Genomic DNA, 17,382 nt, shown 5'->3' on the forward strand with positions numbered 1-17,382 from the left:
TATAACTTACTTTGAATTGTAAATTTTGTTCTGTATATAGTTGATCATACAGGGAAGGGAAAAATCCATAACAATGAGATCAGAGGAATTTGAAAAGTAAACATTTTGATCGAAAATTTCCATAAAGAATTTGTGCAAAGCCTAATCGATGATTTTCCTGCATGTAAAGCTACTCGATCATGCCGAAGAATCCAATACCTGTTTTCATAATATCCGCGTGGTAAAAATCTTTTATTCAAAATATGTTACCGCGGGAAAAACTTCAAAATTCTTTGAAAAAAGTTTGACGTGAAATAATCACGGAAGAGTGTGCGTGTATTATCAAAGTTTCTAAAAGTAACATCGTCAAAAACTTTGAAAAAACGTCAAGACGCTTGTATCCGATGTAAGAATATTAAACGTTTGTTTTTGAAAATATAGTTTTCCATTTGTTTGATTAAATAATCAAAAAAAAAGAAAAATAATTAAAATACGTTTGTAACTCGTGAAATGAAAAACTCTAGAAAATGTTCATCAGTTATTTTGAACTACCCTTATTCATACTTTTTTACAAAGTTTCTCTTATTTATAATTAAAATTTATTATTTTCATTATAAAATTTGTAAGCTTACAACGTCTCTGTCTTTCACGCTTCTAAAACCTCTCGTCCAAATTAAACATCGACTTTTTTTTTTTCTATCCAACGTAAAGCTTTATTTTTAACGAAACTTTTTCTACGAGCCGAAATATTGCATACACCTATGAATTGAAATATGAATAAGATTTATTAAAATAGGGAATAAAGAATATAATGGAAGATACATGTTCATTGTATCGGAAGAACCTTGAGAAAGATCGATGAAAATGGCACTATCCTTCACGAGTACAATGCCCGGTATCATTCATGTAATAAAAAAAACACCATGTTGCATCTTTTATGATACTTGGTGGTAGTTGCTGCTCGTACACACCACGACAGTGTTCATGGTTGATTTTTTTACACGTGTCCAAGATAGATTTGAACTGTAGGACAATCTGTGACGTCGATTGGGTAAACGATAGGCGTCTGGATGTTGAACTGTGTTGGTAGGGTCTTTCGACACGAATACTTAAAAGTGTACGAGGAAAACAGCTGACTAGAACGTGTAATGTCGGTCAAACGGCAATTTATTATTTTCGAACAATTCCCTTGGGTTCTCGGGAAACTTTTGTGTTGTCGCAAAAGTTGTGTTATTGGAAGTTGAGATTATTATTGGTTACCGCATTGATTGATAGTACAGTTTGATGAACTCAAATTGCATTAAGAGGGCACACTGCATTATTCAAATCTTACTCGATAAATTCGTGCAGAACACATTTAATGTTTATTTGAAAAATAAATATCATTGAATTTAAATATCAATATATTTTCTCTAATTGAAATAAATAAAATAAACGAGATGCATTATGGAAAAATGTTGAGAAAACAAGATTGTCAACGATATAAATCGTGTTATACTTGTTTTTAAGTATATCGTAATTCGAGGAATCGAGACATCGAAGACGATCGAGTTCCCTATGTGAAGTGGAATTCTCATTTCCTTTATACGTACGTGACCTAGTAGTCGTTACTGGATTTTCAATGGCGTGTTCCCAATCTCGTGCAGTTCTCGTGGCACGTTTCGTTCCGACGGATTGATTTGTTTTCAATACGAGTTTTATTTTCCTCCTCCCCCCCACCCCACCCCTCCGCTCAACCTTTTTTTCGTCTTTGGCACAATGCCGAATTAATTGTCGTGCCGCCGATCTTTAAAAAAAAAAAAAAAAAAAGAACACCCGATCGTTTTCTCTTTTCCTGGTCACGATCCTGCGCGAGGAAAAAGAGCATCTTTTTATTTATTTCGGAATAAAATTTGGAGAAGAAATTTCGGGTCAATCGATAAAACTTTGACCGCGTAATCGATTAACGAAACGTAGCGTTAACCGTTTCGTTAATTCGTACATTACGTTTAACGACGAGTAAACGTTTCTTCGAAACAAAATAAAAAACGAAAAAAAAAATCACAAATTATTTCCTCTCTCTTTCTCCATTTTCAAAAACAAAAAAAAGGGAAACACAATTTTTCGGTCGATTAAAACTTTCGAAGTCAGAAAGAAAGTCGGACGAAAGGGGACGAAAAAATTGACGTCGGGCATGGTACTACTCCTTTGTTAACCTGGTCTTCTTCCACCTTCCTCTCCCCCCCCTCCTCCAACCGGAGACCCGAAGAAAAGGAATTCTATAGCAATTTTTGTTGTGTTCTCTCCTGTAGAATAAGTACAACGTAGCGGTCGACTTGCTTTTTGCAACTTTTTTTTTCCGAAAGAACGAACTATCAAGCAGGCAGGCATGCATGCATGCATGCAGACTGCACCGGATCTTGGCGTTTAAACGTCGAGAAAGTAAAAAGGAGTCGAGAGGAAAGATGGACACAAAAGAAGAATGGGAATGAGAAAGCAGGTGTAAGAAGGAATGAGAAAAAGACGGATAGGTAGATGGACGGAAAGACGGAAAGAAAAAGAAGAAGAAGAAGAAATAGTAGTAGTAGTAGTAGTAGTAGTAGAATACGATTGCATTTACAATTATGTTTGTGAAATAAGGGTGCCGCGTTGCTTTACAATATTATCCTTGCCCTAGCGCTTGCTAGTAGTATAACTCAATGGAAAACTTGAAGTAATTACAATCGGTGGCAAGGGATTAAACAACCCGGACGAGTCTTAAGACCAAATTTTGTAATGAGCAAAGAGAGAACGTTAGAGCTAGCTCGCGAGCAAGCAAGCAAGCAAGCAAGCAAGCAGGCAAGGAAGGAAGCAAGGAAGGAAGGAAGGAAGCACGGCCAAGCATCGAAACAGGAAAACGCCAAAGTTCAATTAAACTTTTGCCTATAAGGGAAGTTTCCGTTAAGTCTTACGAAAATTATTGGCCTTCCAAGGGACTCCACCGGTGGGTGGGTAGGTAGGTATGTGTCTGAATAAGAAGAAAAAAAAGGAAATGAAAATAAATAAAAAAGAAATAGAAACAAAAAATAAAAAGGAAAATTTCCAACCCTTATCCTCGCGATAAGCCAACTCGTTCCGGGATAAAACGAGAAAGAGAGAAAGAGAGAGAGAGAAATTATATCTCGAAACGTCCGGGAAAATTAATTAGCGATCGGTAACGAGGGTACGGTGCTCTGAGATCGACTCGACGTTCAGAGTGGGTCGTTCCAATTTGCATCTAGATCGTGCGAGGACATCCCTGTTAATGCTCAAAATTGTTCCGCGAGAGTCCACGATGTTGGTTTGAAATAGATTCCTAAAGGCGTTCCTCGAATTTAAGTAAAACCACTCGACCCTTTTTTTCCCCATTTTCTTATTTCTTTTACGAAATTACGTTTATCGTCACAAACGGTTCCCGAATCCTTCGTTTGAATACGATCATGACCCCCCCCTCCCCCTCTGCACCTACCCCTGCCAACGTTCTAGTTAACATTAACTTTTATCGAGTTTACGGGTATCCGCCTCGCCTTAACTGACATTTACCATAACGACCGTTTGAATTACGTGGTCGATTTCTTCCTTTAACGATAACGACTACCGTTGCCTCCTATTTCCGAAACGCATCCTTTCCTTCCCATTCCTATTCGTATTAGCGCGTTTCTTAACCTTATTTTCTCTATTTAGTCGTGGATTCGGGTATACCATTGGTAAATGAATTTTTCGAATATTCGAAATTAGTATTCTTCGAATGTAAATTAAGTTAAGAAACTAATCCACATAAAAACAAATCATTTTATCTTAGATCAAATGAATTATATTTTAACGTGAGAAACATTATTATTATTATTTGTTATTAACATGATATAGTATAATGATATATGATAACGTGATATAATAATTATATCCATCGACAAACGATCTCTTATATAATTATTAGATTGCAAAACTTAACTTGCAGTACAGTTAGGATCGACAATTCTCATCGAATCGCGGTTATATAATTAATTTGCAATTAACTGCAGATATCAGTGACGTTGCCCCGATCATTTTAATTCCTGTTATTAATAATCGATCAACGAAACACTCGATAGCGCAGCTCAATACAAGTAAATATATGCTTGGCTAATAATCGAACTGACACATATACATATGTACGTATGTAATTCGGTTATATCAACGACTATCACTAACTACATATAGTATTTTTCAATAGGATTTGTCAAATATTTAAAGCATCTGATTAATATGAATATCAATATCGTTATTGTCCGAATCACGAACAATTTATTTAAATATGTAAGATATTTGCATATATTATTAACGAATATATTGATCCATATGAAATGAAAGAAAAAAAAACAAGATTTTTATTATTGATAATAATTATCACGAATCAGTGTACGAATGATAACCAAATTATCGTAGAAATATCGTTTACTTTTTGCCTACGGAGCAACACGTTGATAAACAACACAACAACAAAAAACGATGGGAAATATATGAAACCAATATTTCGAAGTGACCACGTCACTATTTGGTTTTTGACTTTCGACGAAAAATATTTTCTCATCGATGGTCGTGCATGTCACCCAGTTACGTGTGGTTCCATAAGCAAATTTTCAGAGTAAACTAGAAATTACATTGTGAAATAAAAAAGGTAGGAAAAGACGAAAAAAAGAAAAAAAAATATATATATATATAACATATAAAATAACTCTTTGACCAGTGTCCTTCCTCATTCATGTTTTCATTACTTACTTTATAAAAGAACGTGTAACATATAACAAAAGTAAATATGACTTTAATTAATCGATATGTAAATAATAAATGAGTATTACGTAAACAGGTATATGAAAACGTAGTTCGTGACATTTTGATCGATGAGAGTAACACGTATACATGTATTTTACACGTACATTTCTATAGAATATATACTCGACCCAATAAATTTTCCAAATCGTAACATTTTCCGGTATATTTCCATCTCGAAATCGAAACTCTAGTTTACTTGGCACGAAATACGATTCGACTAGCATAACCAGATGATATACATTGGTCATGAAAAAGATTATAATGACAATGACAAAGACAACGACAACGACAAAGACAAAGACATAGACAAAGACAAAGATAACTAACTAGTTCAGGGATGTGGAATCCTATTGGAGAAGCACTGTTCACGTTTGTGCGTGACACAATCTCAGTAATTGGTACTAATTGCTAGACGCAATTATTCGGAATTAATTGAGATAAACCGCTTAATTATCACTCCTAAGCATTTCTCTCGAACTCTCCCTCTCTGTCTGTCTACTTCTCTCCCTCTTAAACCTTACCCCCTTTGCCACCACCCTCTCACCATCTCTCTTATTGCATTTTGCTCGACACAACTCGCTTGGCCAGCTTCTCCGCTTCTCAATTTATCTAGCTCGTTTATTTTCCCTGACCCAGAAATACCGCGCCAACGAGAATCCATTTCCATAATACTAAAATCAAAATCCCTACTTATTCCCATATATCGTTAATTATGACATCTTCATTTTCAATATCTGCTTATCGTTCATGAATCTAAATATATTTTACACGATTATCGTTTAATTAATGACACCCGATAGAGAGACCACACGGCTAAAATATATATTAAAATTAAAATATTATTAAATTAAATATATTAAATAAATATTTATTAATAATTTAATAATAATTCAATAAAATTTATTTAATAGTAATATTTAATAATATTAAATTAATATTAAATAAATATATTATAATATATATTTAATTATATATTTGTGGGCCAATTCTTACTTTCGTTTTGTTGTTATGAACGTAGTCGAATGAAAGAATGAAAGAAAAGAAAAAGAGGAAAGTAAAAAAGTTTGTATGAAAAGTTTTTTCCACTCCTCCCCCCCCCAAAGTAATCATAATTTCTCTCAAACTATTTATTTCATTTCTTCTTTATTTCGATTCCCGACTTTTTGTTATCTATAGTTTTTTCCATTTTCGTTCGTACGATTGAAGCAGAAACCGATAGAGAGTAATTAAAATTTATACACCCGCAAGAATGATAACAGCCCGTTACGATAGTGAATGATTCAATGGCATCGAGTAAATTTATCGTTTTATCGTTCGTACGAACGACGATTCAAACTGAAACGAAGCAAAGTGACACTGACGTTCACTGTCTTTCCAAGAGATTTATATATTCCATCAGAAAAGGATTCAAAGTATCCATCATTGACTGTCGAAATTGAATTCACGGAAGATTACGAGATCAAACGTCCATTTCCCTTTAGAATTTCATTCTATCTCTGTCTGCCTTTCATAAGTGCGATATTTAATCATCCCTGCGCATTCGGAGATTAAAAACAAAGCAACATTCTACAACAAAATGGCGATTAGTAGTTTAGTTTCTCTCTACCTTACCATTTCAATGTTCACTCGGTCTATAATCCCGTTAACCAGATAGGTAGAATGGTAATGTACATCTATACACAAACACACATACACGTACCTAAGAGCTTTTCATTAAGCTCCGCTACAAACACACAATACAATCCTATTATCTCTCTTTGAAATCTCTATTAATTATTTTCTAGTGAAACATACCATTTTCTTTTGTTGTTGTTACAGAGTAATAGGAGCCAACCAGCGATCGGACTAAAACAGACACCGAAAGCACGGGTAAGTAGTAAACATTATTCCTTTTTTATCATCTTTATCCTTACGAACTATTACGTTTCTTGTATCATCGTGGTACGTGCTGTCGTTGGATAGTTGTTACAACAAAAAGCAAATTCAAATAGGGGGTGGGTCCCAAAACAACACGGAAGAACGTCATTAACCATAATAGTTCGCGCAAGATCATTAAGACTTTCGATCGAACGTGGTGGACCCCCAAGCACGTTGGGTTCTTCAAAAGTCGTTTACTTTTTTTCTTACTCGCACAGGCTGTGGACGTAAACGACGACGTGGAAACCTTTCAACCCTCGTACCACCGACTCGCCCTACATCATCCATCCCCTTTTAGCCTGATTTTTGTCTTCTGCTCCGATAATATTGCCATTTGTATGCGACTACCCGAGCGTGTACTCGACGAAGTAGACCTATATTTTTATGGTCCTCGACTTTACGAGCGTGCGATTGTGAAATTTTTCGAGCGCGTAATAGGTAGCAGCACTCATTGCTCCTACTGCAAATCTCGTCCCGTTAGGATTATAAAACTATTTTTAGGAATACAAACAAACCTACCCCTTTTCGCGATTCCGGATAAAAAACGAAAACGAACGCAACGGCCGACAACGAGCGCCAACCTTGATTCGTTAACGACCTCGAAAACGTCCACGGTTTTTCTTTCTTTTTTTTCTTTTTTTTTCCCCCCCCCCAGATAAATAACAACGCAAAAATTAGGATTATAAGATCGCTTAAACTACTGCCAGAGTTGTGTGTGTGTGTGTATTTTTTTTCGCGAGAAATTTTTTCTTCTTTTTTTTTTCTTCTTCGTTACTCGTGATAAATAATACTGCAACTTTGGCGTTTTCTTTTTTTTTTGGCAACCCTCTCGTTTTCACATATTATTCGGCGAGGCTTTATCGATTTACAGTGCAGACAATTAGCGCGTAATAAATAACCGGTAACCCTGTGTGTGTGTGTGTGTTGTTTCGTACGAGTTAATTAGGAAAATAAAAAGAAAAAAAAAATCAAAAACGAGACGACTCGAATCGCGATGGATTTTTTTTCGATCGTCATTCCGTAGAAATCGATCATCGAAGCGAGCGGATCATAAATTTAACGCGTCACGACGTTACGCAAAATTTATCCGAGTGCATCACAGTCGACGGGGGGTGGGTTGGGGTGGGATGGGTTGGGGAGAGAGCGAGGCGTATTGTACAGAAAACGTGCTTGCTACGAACAAAGCTACTAAATGACATACTCGCGTGTTGCAATGTAACCCGCGTTGCCTGTTACGTGAAAGCTCAGACTCGAGTTTAATCCCCACTGGGCCTACTTTTTTTTTTTTCACGAAATAGACAGAGAATAGGAGGAGAGAAACAAAAAGAGGAACTGTATGGAATGTATCCCTTGCCGTGGGAAAAATTACCAAAAGTGTGAGAGAAACGGGTGAGTGGAAGAATGGCAGGAAGAGGAGGAGGAGAAGAGGAGTGGAAAGACGGAGACAAAAAAAAAGAGGAATAAAAAAAAAAGAAAATTCCTTTCCCCGTACTTCTCCTAACCGGAGCAACAACCGTGCCCGATCATTACCGAACCTCGGCTACGTGTATGTCGTATAATTTTCAAAAAATCATCGGAAAATCACGTATGCAACGTATACACGTACGTCAAAGTTTTCCATGATATATCTACGCATCAAATTGAAATAACACGACAAACTTTTCCCCCGTACGCGTACGCAGAGATAATCTCGTGAAAATAGAAACTATGAAACTAAATGTTTGAACGTTAATGAGATTTCTAAGACGTTTCGACGTAAGGCAATACCATTGGAATTTGTATACACGTAGTAGAATATTCACAGTTACGTCATTCATTCCCTTTATCCTCTGACGAACTCTCTCCGGTAGTTTCTCTCGGAGGCAAATGAAATTCGAAGGGCCGAAGGCCGGAAGTAGAACGAGAGAGCGAGCAATCGAGATGGCAGCTACTTCGGGACGACCTAAAATCGTGCGAAGCAATTTCGTGAGATTACTTCTCGCTGTGACACGTTGGAAAAGCTATCCTCTTCGTGGAAAAGAGCTTTTTAAAAGGACGATGGTATCCGTATCTTCTTCTTCTTTTTCTTCTTCTTCTTCTTCTTTTTCTTCTTCTGCTTTTTTACTATTTCTTTCCTGAACAGGACATGATTTTTTCTATACCTCCCCCCCACCCTCTCTCATTTTCTTTCCGCATTTCTTTTTGCAACGAAAAATCTCAACACGTTTGATCTCTCTGATTTTGCTTTCCTTCCTCCTCCTCCTCCTCCCCCCACCCTCCTTCTTTTCTATTTTAACATGTCAAAAGCAAACGTAAACCTTTAGTAAGGATTAATATAAAAATTCGTAGCATAGAAAAGAAATGTAGAGATGTAGAAAGAGAGGGAGATAGAGATAGAGAGAGAGAGAGAGAGAGAGATAGAAAAAAGATAAAGTAATAGAGTAGAAAATGAAAAAGCACCCCTTGATATAATATTTTCCTAGATTAAATAAACTATCGATCGATAGATAATAATCAACCGATAAGAACTACAGAAGCTTAATTAACGATGCCGTTGAAGTATTATAAAAGTACGTTATTAAATATTGACTTTAGTTAGACGAGATGTTCTTTTTTATCGACAAAGATTGATCAAAAATATTATCTTAAAATTGAATAGATCGTTACGTTTATTAACTTGAATTTTATTTTTTCGTCTTTTAATCGTAGAAAAATACACGCAATTACGGTAAAATGTTTTAAAGAGATAAAGAGAGAAAAAGACAAAGACGTTAAAGTTGGGTGTTAAAACGTTGTCGGAGCTCTAAAATCTCAGCGGCCCGTATATATGTCGTGTTTGTTAAAGTTTACAACACCAATTGCACGCCGTTGTACAACTGCATCGTCCAGGAATTGCAACACCAACGTGGCCTTAGACAGCGCAGTCTAATTTAACTAGTTATCCGGATAAGATCGTGCCCTTGAGGTTGAAACATTCGATTCTCCATGAGAATTAAACGTGCTTTCGTGAAAGCTTCGGCACAAATGAACAACAGGGAGAGAGAAAGAGAGAGAGAGGGAGATGGAACAATGCGTTGAAACATTTCAATGCTTCCGAGATTTACTTCAATCTCCATTAATTCAATTTGAAAACTGTTCGTTAAATCGATCATTTCCATTAATTATTATATATATGTATATTCATTGAAAAATGTATGTATGTGTGTGTGTGTGACGATTAAAATACTTAATACCGTTATTAATATTCATTATATTCGTAAATCAAAACTCGATTCGGTCGGTCAGGTCTTGTTTGCCTATTCTCACCGTAACCGTAATAATTTATCGAAAGAGAAAAAGGACAGCGATCAATCCTGAACCGCGAAAGTTCGAAAAGCCGCGATTCAAAGTTAGCGTTCGCTGCCGATCTCGGAGTTCCGCGCCATTAAATCTCATGGTGGTGCCCAAACGCTTATTCGTTACGTCCCCAACGAACAGACAGAGCTACCGAATCGGTAAACCGAACGAACGAATGGTAACAAGTTTGCGAACAGGGGCTTTACCGTGATAGAGAAACTTTTCCAATCAAAACGATACATCATATTCAAGATTAATAATCTTCAAACTGACAATTCTAAATCGTATTATTTGTCTCTGGGACGCGAACTCTGTTCCTCTTTTTTCTTTTTTATCTTTTTTTTTTTTTGCGCAAAGATATTAAGAAAATTCCGGACGAGAATTACGTGATACCTTCTCCGAAAAACGTGAAATTTTCGCTACGCTACCGCATTGCTCATTGAAAGAAAAAAAAAAAAAAAAAAAAAAAGAAAAAGAAAAAAAAGAAAGAAAAAGATAAAGAGGAAAGATAAAAAGTCGTCCTAAGTTGTTGGGAACCGTGAGAATAGTAGCTCGAAAAGTTCTACGAGAAACACGAAAGTTTCTTCTACGCGCCGCGAACTTTTGACTTTATCTTTCTTCCTGTTATCTTTTCGTATTATAAAAGTATAAAACATTGGTAATATTTGCGAAGAAAAGAAACGGGGAATGATATTTTCTTTCTCTTCTTAATTAAATGAAATTGAATATTAAAGCTATCTATGTATATAAACGCGTACATTTAAATATATAATTTAAAAATGAATCGTTTGAACTAAGATTAACGTATTTTGGTAACCAACGGGACAACGATTTAAGATCTACTATGGTTGAACGTATGCATCATCACGAACGTTCTATAACCGTGAGAAACGACTTAAGAAAATAAAATGATAAATTAAACGTAACCCAGGTGCTAGGATAGAATCTTCTTCCATTTTCTCACCTTTTAAAACGTTAATGTATTACGGGGGAATGAGAAGTGCTGTATCTCGCTCAATGTAAAACACGCTCAATGTAATGTATATGTGTATGCATAGAAGAACATAGAAAAGACACATCTATACATATACACACGCGCACACATACATTTATATATTCGTATTCGTCACGACTCGGTTCGTCCAAGCACATTTCTAACTAAATTTATCCTTAATCCATTTTACACGAAAAGTACATTTCTACGTTTAGTTTTGTCCAAGACTTTTGTTACGTTGAAGATTTTCTGATTTCAAATTATCTTGTTTAATAAAATAACAAAAATAATTAAAAGAAAAATACAACGAGAGAAATAGAATAAAATAAAGGATAATAAAGGGAGTAGATTTAGAAAGTTCTCGGATGCAAGCGAGAGAAAGGGCACATGGTTCCCGTAACAAGTTGCGCGAATTTCAACACGGGAGAAACGTGTTTCCCTTCCAGTTCGTATGGTTCAAGCTAGTGGTTCACCGTCGTAAAGTGAAGTCTCCATGGTTGCATTGTTCCGTTCTTTTCGCGTTCGAGGAATGGGAGGTTCCCTTTTCCCACCTGCATGCTATTACCTTTTTCACTCGATCGCCGTATTAGAACGCTCCAAATCCTTCGACCGAGTACTCCAACGAGATTATGATTCTATCCGGGGTAAATATAGTCTACGAATGGGTATTTTAAAAATCTCATTACTTCTTCTTCCTCTCTCTCTTTCCATGAATGCTATCTCGATCTCGTGTAGAAAAAAAATAGAGAGAGAAGAAGAAGAAGAAGAAGAAAGTGGCTTTATTAACGATAAAGCGTTCCCCATGCGGAAAGATGTTGTAATTGTAACGAGTAAAGGGAGTTCAGCGTGAAAGCTAACTACTCCTTCAAAAAGTAGGTAAAGAGCTTTCTTCGTTCTCGAAAGTTTTTTAGTACTATCGAGCCAATAGAAAATAATATCTCTACGAGTGAGAGAGAGAAAGAAAAAGAGAGAGAGAGAGAGAGAAGACAATGTGCATTACGAAGCGAAGATAAATGAGGTAAGCAAAGGAAAAAGAGTTTTACTTTATCAACCTGAATCTGTCCACCCGTCTGCCGGTTCGTCCGTCCGTCCGTCCGTCCAATCGAAGATGTCTGGAGAATGTAGGTAAACGCCGAAGAAGGGCTATCAAACTTTTTCCTCGAATAAATTCGTTCATTGTTTACTTAGCCAAAAATATACGACTACCGGATAGATAAATGGCCAAGTGTGCACGGTATTTCGGTGGAAAGCATTGCTGCCACTGTTACACAGCACTTGCGAATGTCTCTGTATTTCTTCGTGACGTAATGAATTGGTCTGCCGCTAATTACAATTACAAATAACCAAGCAACCCCTTGGTACTGTTTACTACGGTGATACTATAACGTTCTAGTCGTTGCCATCGTCGTTCTCGGCTTTGACTTTCTCTCTCTCTCTCTATTTCTCTCTCTCTTTCTCTCTCTCTTTCTCTCTCTCTTTCTCTCTTTCTCGAACGACCTTTCACCCCCTCATCCTCTTCTCTTGATCTCCTTTTCCTCTCACGATCTTCCTCTACAACACACGCATATATACCTTCTCTACTCATAGATATGCAAATAGTTAGAAACACGTAACCACCACCTTCATCCTTCCTCTTGCCCCTTATCCTCACTCCGTAGCCTCTAGCAGAGAGCGAGAAGTAGATGAGTACTCATTTGATGCTTCAAATTATGTATCCACTGACTAGTTCCTACTCGTACTTATAGATCTATGTATGTGTGTATCTATGTATTTATTTACTACCCGCATACATATATAAATAGAAACATATAAAATTACGAGTATCCGTGCGTGTTCAGTGGCACGGCAAGTAGTTCGGTTTATTCGATTACAATCTCTCTCTCTCTCTCTCTCTTAAATATTTCTTGAATGTGGGATCTATAAGTTTATGCAGAAGGTGGATACCTTCCGTGTACGAATATTTATAGATTTCTTATAAATAAATATATATGCACACCCTCCCGTTACGTTTTCAGCGTTTTATCTACGTGCATCTCTCAACATTCTTCTCATAAATTATATCCGGTAGATTTGAAATCGTGAGAATGTGTATTCATAAAGTAAAAGTTTATCCGATAAGATCGGAAAATTGAGCTATCGATAATATAAATAGTTGTTAGTTTTACGTAATATTTAATTAAATTAGACTATTTATTGAAGTATCTATTTTCTTTATTATTTTATTTTTCTTTTTTTTTCTTTTTTTCTATTACTTTATCTTTCAGGCAAAGAACAAATTTCATGGATGCCAGGAACAATTTATTAACTCCCGTCTCTGAATAATATAATAATAAAATTCGCGATAAAACAACACGACAGAAGATAATATTTTATCGATTTAGTAATTTAATTGACATAGTCGATATTTTTACGAATACAAACTCTATGTAGATTTATCGAGTTCCCTTTTAGAACAAAAGGGTTTATAAAAGTTCCTTTTCCGTGGTTTTACCACAGTGCGGTTGACTTACCCCGTGAATGACGAAATGAGAAAGGTGGATAGAGAGTTCATGCGTTATAAAGGTAAAACTCGTATGTGAAGCGTGAGAGTATAAAGGGTGTACGATAAGGGTGCGTTACGCGAAATCCCAAAGCTGTCGGATGAAACGTTACATATTCTTTGCCCCTTTTGGATTTTCGATAATGCATAACATTTGTTATATGCTGCTACCATCCTCGCAGAATATCACCCACCACCATCATTGTTACCCAACACCAATCACAGTCTTTCAAGGATTTCGAGATATCAAAACGAATGTGTTTAAAAAGGTTAAACATCATTCGTGATATATTTCGTGTCGTGTAATAATATCGTTTTTCCAATAATCATGCGTTACACCGATGAATTGAATTATTTTGCCATACAAATTTCGTGAAAATAACAAACGCGAATGCACGCGAATAGTACACCGATCCTTGTATTCACGTTAAAAGTATGCCAATGTTATTTGTTTTGTTATTCTTTAAATTGTATTATTCGTGAAAAATTATAATTAATAGAGCCGTAGGTAATACGCGCGATAAAACGTCGAAACGACAATAGCTTTTTTTTTTGTACAATAAACCGCAACTTAAAAAGATATGCACGGATATAACACACTTCGTTTATTTTTTTCCGAGAATAGTAGCCGAATATAATTTCGAAAATAAAAACGAATTTAAATTGGCAACATTTCTCGTTGGGCTCGTACCGGCGTATGATTTTCGTCTTTACAAAAAATGCATTAAACGAAAAACACATAAATAAAAATAAGAAAATAAAAGAGAACATTCCCCTTTTAAACAAACACGCCACGATCAATAAAGATTTTCTTATAAGTATAATATTTTAATCAGCTTTTGAAATCGGATTATTCTCCGAGTGAAATATTTATCCCCGTTATATTATATACGATTTAGTTAGATACGAATAATTTATATACTCTAATTTGAAATATTAACGTTTTCTTCATTCAATTCTTAATTAACGGGCAATTAATCTGTTCCTCATTAAATGAGAGAAAGAGGGAAAGAGAAAAAAAAAAGGGATTTTTGCGAGTATAACCATGTCACCCCATGTTTCGATCTATAACTTCTCGGTGCTCGTAATTCATTCGATGTTAAAAGCATCAAACACTTTTCATGAAGACATAGTGCACACACATATTTATACCCGTATATGTATTTTTTTTTTCACGCTAGCTAAAAAGCATTTATATTTTATACGTATCATTGCATTTTCGTTCGGACAATGTAGAGAAAAAAAGGAAAGAGAAATGGAAAGAAAATGATGAAAAGAGATATGGTGAAACGTAGAGAGAATACCAACTAAAACCCGTAGATTCTAACTTCTGTCCTCTTCTTTCTCTCTCTCTCTCTCTCTCTCTCTCTCTTACCACTAACCGTGCGTTTCACGCACCGTTCATGGTTGACATTACGTGTAATAAATCACCGTGGGAAATTTGTATCCTTCCACGCGCTATTAAACTCAAGAACGTTTAAAGGAGGGGGGTGGGGGTGTGGGGGAGGGAAAGATGAATGTTCAAGATGTGTGACCGATCTTTGCAATTAGTATGAAAAGGTTAAACGTCTCAAGACCTACGATTACTCTTAACATTAGCGCGTACCACTTCATCAAATTAAAATTTAATTTACAATAAGAAAAAAAAAAAAAAAAGAAAAAAAAGAAGATGAACCTAAGGATAAAAATCTCTTTTTAATAATATAATCGTAGAACAAAAAAGCTTATCAAATTTATTAATATAATATCGCTTAGTATCATGCTTCGTATTAAATAGAAAAGATTAATTTGATCGTAGCTAATTATTGGATAACTTGTTCTTTGACGATTAAAGTTTATGAAAATTCATCGTAAGAAGTAATATATATATCTAAATAGATATTAATTAATAATTATTCCACGTTCGATGAGTATAAAATACGAAACGATATGATATATTTAATAATAATCGTACAAATTAAACTTATGTCTATTATACATCGAAATAAAAATAATGAATTAATATTAAATAATATAATAATAAATAATTATAATCGAGATAATTGTATCAAATGTCGATTATTTTTCGTATCGTTCGTCTATTAAAAGCTTCGTTCGTTTTTCTTGTTTGTTTGTTTTTTTATTGTTGTTTCATAAACCAATACTATGCGCTAGATGGTACACTTAATCGAAGAAGTTTATACGATAAATCGATCGGAATTTTTTGGCATCGTGTGATCCTGAAACGGGACATTAGTATCGTATTACTCGCGCATCGCTTTGCGAAACTGCAGCTACGACTACGACGAGGAGACACGAGAAACGGCTCGGAAATGCGATTCATTCATCCGAAGCTGAGTGTTACTTTGCTGAAAGTTCGATACGAACTTCTCATGCTCCTACTTTTTCACCCTTTTTCTCTTTTCCCACCCTTTAGTCCTCTCATTCTATACCTACCTTTCCTTCTCTTTTTCATCCTCGCTCCTTTTCCCCCTTCCTTCCTTCCTCTTATTTTTCTTCTTCTTCTTCTTCTTCTTATTTTTCGTTTTCTTTTTCTTCTTCTCACTCTCTTCCCACTCCAGCAAGCAGGAAAACACAACCGAAAACTCCGTTTTCTCTCGGCAACGGCAGGGAGAGCTTTTCCTTCTTGAAGAAATAGCATTTTACGTCGATTCCCTTTCGTTCAGTGGCGCAGCAACTTGAAAAACCGTTTTCAAAGAATATGCACTTCCACCGGCTATGAACTTTTACCGAATGCTTTTTAAAATATAAAGCTAGCTAGCTAAATAGATGTCCCATTTTCTCTCTCTCTCTCTCTCTCCCTTTCTTTTTTTTTCTTTTTTTTCCTTCCCCTTTTTTCAATCGAGTTTATCTTCTTTATTTATATTTTTCCGAATCAATCGTAATTAATTCATTTAACTTAATTCGCGTGGTTGAAGTACGACCGTTTAAACTTTGAAAATATTTTCCAAGGTAAATAATTATGAAAAATATATAAATTTATATACGAATATATAAATCGTCGAGAGAAATCAACTTTTACCTTATATAATCATAATCCCAACCCCCCCATCTTATCATCACCATAAGATTATTAATGCAAAGAAGATGAATCATTATATTAAAACGTTACTACATTACCGGCGACTAAATTATCACGTCCGTTCGGAAAATATTAACATATCGAATACTTTTTTCTTCCCCCATTTCCCATCACTCTTCTTTTAACTCCTATCTAACAAATTAATTCATTTAATCACGTCCGAGTTCAATTTTATTATCAAGCAATGAGAATAATATCTCTAATTATCACGTCATACTATATTACACGATTAACAAAATCGTAAAAATTGTTCTTTTTTTGTTTTTTTTTTTTTTTTCTATTATTATCCTTATAACAGTCGGTATTAATTATATGTTAGACTACTTTGATGGTAATAAAAATTGTACTCTTTTTAAATGTTAAATATAGAGTTTCATTATCGGTAATCTTTCGTGACACACGCGACGAGTACACCAACGAGAGAATTCACGGATTACGATCTCACGATCAACCATTTCAAGTTCGTACACTGTTAAACCCATACATTCCAATTTCCCAATACACCCTGCACTTCATAAATCAAGTACTCTCCCTTCTCCTACAATGCATGCGACAGTTTTCGCACATAACGTTGGGATACACCGTTCGATGAAAGATAAGATAAAACGATCTCTGATCTTTTTCTCTTTCTCTCTCTCTCTCGTCTCTATTTTTTCGTTTCTTCTTTTTCTTTTTTATCTTCGAAAGATAATTCTCAAAAATATACGACCGGAATCGAAATGAAAAAAAAACACACACACGTCCGAT

General features: G+C 35.4%; 1 protein-coding gene across 2 annotated transcripts in view; it reads left to right on the forward strand.

Annotated features, from left to right (window-relative positions):
• The window catches only part of LOC122526520, a 309,605-nt gene that overhangs the window by 11,294 nt on the left and 280,929 nt on the right, over positions 1–17,382 (forward strand). For both annotated transcript variants that reach the window (XM_043649975.1, XM_043649976.1), the window contains exon 2: positions 6,607–6,657. In XM_043649975.1, the coding sequence (XP_043505910.1) occupies positions 6,607–6,657 (51 nt within the window). The remainder of the gene's footprint in view (positions 1–6,606; positions 6,658–17,382) is intronic.

This window comes from Polistes fuscatus, unplaced genomic scaffold (assembly GCF_010416935.1).
Source record: "Polistes fuscatus isolate 324 unplaced genomic scaffold, CU_Pfus_HIC Scaffold11, whole genome shotgun sequence".
Taxonomy (NCBI): domain Eukaryota; kingdom Metazoa; phylum Arthropoda; class Insecta; order Hymenoptera; family Vespidae; genus Polistes; species Polistes fuscatus.